This window comes from Fragaria vesca, linkage group LG5 (genome assembly GCF_000184155.1).
Source record: "Fragaria vesca subsp. vesca linkage group LG5, FraVesHawaii_1.0, whole genome shotgun sequence".
Lineage (NCBI taxonomy): Eukaryota > Viridiplantae > Streptophyta > Magnoliopsida > Rosales > Rosaceae > Fragaria > Fragaria vesca.
In genome coordinates, this window is record NC_020495.1 from 21,754,605 (window position 1) to 21,756,653 (window position 2,049).

Genomic DNA, 2,049 nt, shown 5'->3' on the forward strand with positions numbered 1-2,049 from the left:
TCCGATGTACTCATAATCGTCATTATAGTCTTCATGTAGAATTCTTCTCATGCATACATCCAAACTTACATTACTACATTATTCATAAGACAATCGATCACGCAAGGAAAAAAATAACTCTATACATGTGAGTGTAGCAAGAAATTGATCTGCTATATCACTTAGAGATGCAATCATGGAAAATAGGGATACTGTAAGATGCAAACCAAAGTTGTAGAATCTGTAATGCCAGCTTTAGATTTATGATAACTTTAGTTGGTGAATTTCTGTTCAGGAGTGCTCGTCGAGACCTAAGAGAGCAATTACAGCACATTAATCAGTGAGGAGCGTCATAATTTTGAGTTTATACAGTATGTAAATAATAGCTATAAGCTCACAAGTATCTGGAAATGTAATGAGCTATGAAGACAGCAATTTATGAACATAGTTTGAGTGTGCAAACCAATAAACAGAAACTTATGACTTCAGTTAACATTGATTATCCGAGTAGAATAGAACTCTGTACTCACCCCAACTGATGTCACAAAATTGCAAACAGCACATTTCACAGATCTTGCACCATATTGGTACATTAGTAGCATCCTGCAGTTCCCACAATTCACATGTGCCACCTGATTTGCTGTCATGAAAACACATTTGATTTCAATGTTTTAGTTACTGGGGAAGTTTTGAATACTATAGAAGGGAAGCGAAAAACATTAGCAAAGGAATATCTGTCAATTAACGACTGAATACCTTCTAATGCTAGATTGACAGTATGACAGCAAGAACATTGTACGCTTGTTGCTCCGCGTATATACATGAGTAGGGTGTGGCAGCCTCCACAGACCAGCTGTGCCATTTCTGTGCCTATAATTCAGCGTCACACATAAATGTGATTCAGCTTAGACTTTCAAAATTTATGGTCCGAAAATAGATCAAACTGAATTGAACAACAAATGACAATGTAATCTATATTAACACATAAGAACAAGAGGTACCAGGAGGTGGCACAGCAGTGACTGCATTACAAACAGCACAGCATACTGAGGTGGCTCCGACTGGATATAGTAAGAGATTCCGACATCCAGAGCAGACAAGCTGGCTTTGTGCACCTAAAGAATTACAACCAAGTCTAGTTCATAGGTAGGTGGGAGATAAATGTAATGAATTACTTTTGCATACAACATTTCACAAAGATTGCAATCTAGAAAACTAACACTGGCATCAATCCGGTCTAAACATATATATCTGCAATCATATTTCAAAAGAAAAACAGACACAGAGGAAATAAAATTCTGTGACATTTTGTGCATTGCCAAGAAAACTCATCTCCATAATTTCAGCAGCCAATTAACCAAAAAGTTTCAAATTGACATTGTTTTGAACACAAATAAGGACAGATACATTTAGGGTATGAGATTTAAGAAATACCATTTGCAGCAGCAGCAGCAGGAGGTGTATAAGGTGCTGGAGGTGTTGGATATGGGGCAAGTGGAACTGGCATTATATTCTTAGCTTTGAGGTGCATCAAATCTCAAAGTTCTTTCTCTGTTTCTTTTCTCAGCTTCTAAAAGCCTACTGCCTCAGAAACTGGGGACATTACATTCTTACCATATCTGGAAAGAGGGAAGCAAACAATTAGGAACTGAAAAAGCACTTTTCATATTAATTATCTAGTTAGGATGAGCCTCATATTAGACCATGAACAGGATTAGACAACCCTCTGTTGACAATTTTTTTTTGAGATTGGAGAAGGGATTTAATTGAGGAAGAAATCTCTCAGACAATTGCATTACCAAAACCACAATAAGATGAAAGCAAGTTTAATGGAGGTTACATATGTGTGTTGCCCCAGAAATGCAAAACATAAGTATAGAACAGTATACCTGAAGTTAAATGAAGTTCCCCAGAAAGAGAAAAGCATGACAACAATATACAAGCTTATGGATTCAGTTGAAAAGTTTAAAGTGGGGCAAACACAAGCCTTTGCCACTTGCTGGTCAAGTGGGAGAGAGAGAGAGAGAGAGAGAGAGAGAGAGAGAGAGAGAGAGAGTAAGTAAGTAAGTA

At 37.2% G+C, this 2,049-nt stretch overlaps 1 protein-coding gene across 1 annotated transcript; it reads right to left on the reverse strand.

Annotated features, from left to right (window-relative positions):
* Nucleotides 1-2,006, reverse strand: LOC101312543 (protein LOL1-like). Its single transcript, XM_004300204.1, has 6 exons — nt 1,869-2,006; nt 1,414-1,598; nt 981-1,094; nt 736-849; nt 510-619; nt 1-290 (listed from the first exon to the last, which is right to left on the reverse strand). Exons 2-6 carry the CDS (start codon nt 1,508-1,510, stop codon nt 252-254), a joined length of 474 nt encoding a protein of 157 aa, XP_004300252.1. The 5' UTR covers nt 1,511-1,598; nt 1,869-2,006; the 3' UTR covers nt 1-251.
* Nucleotides 2,007-2,049: the final 43 nt, after the last annotated feature.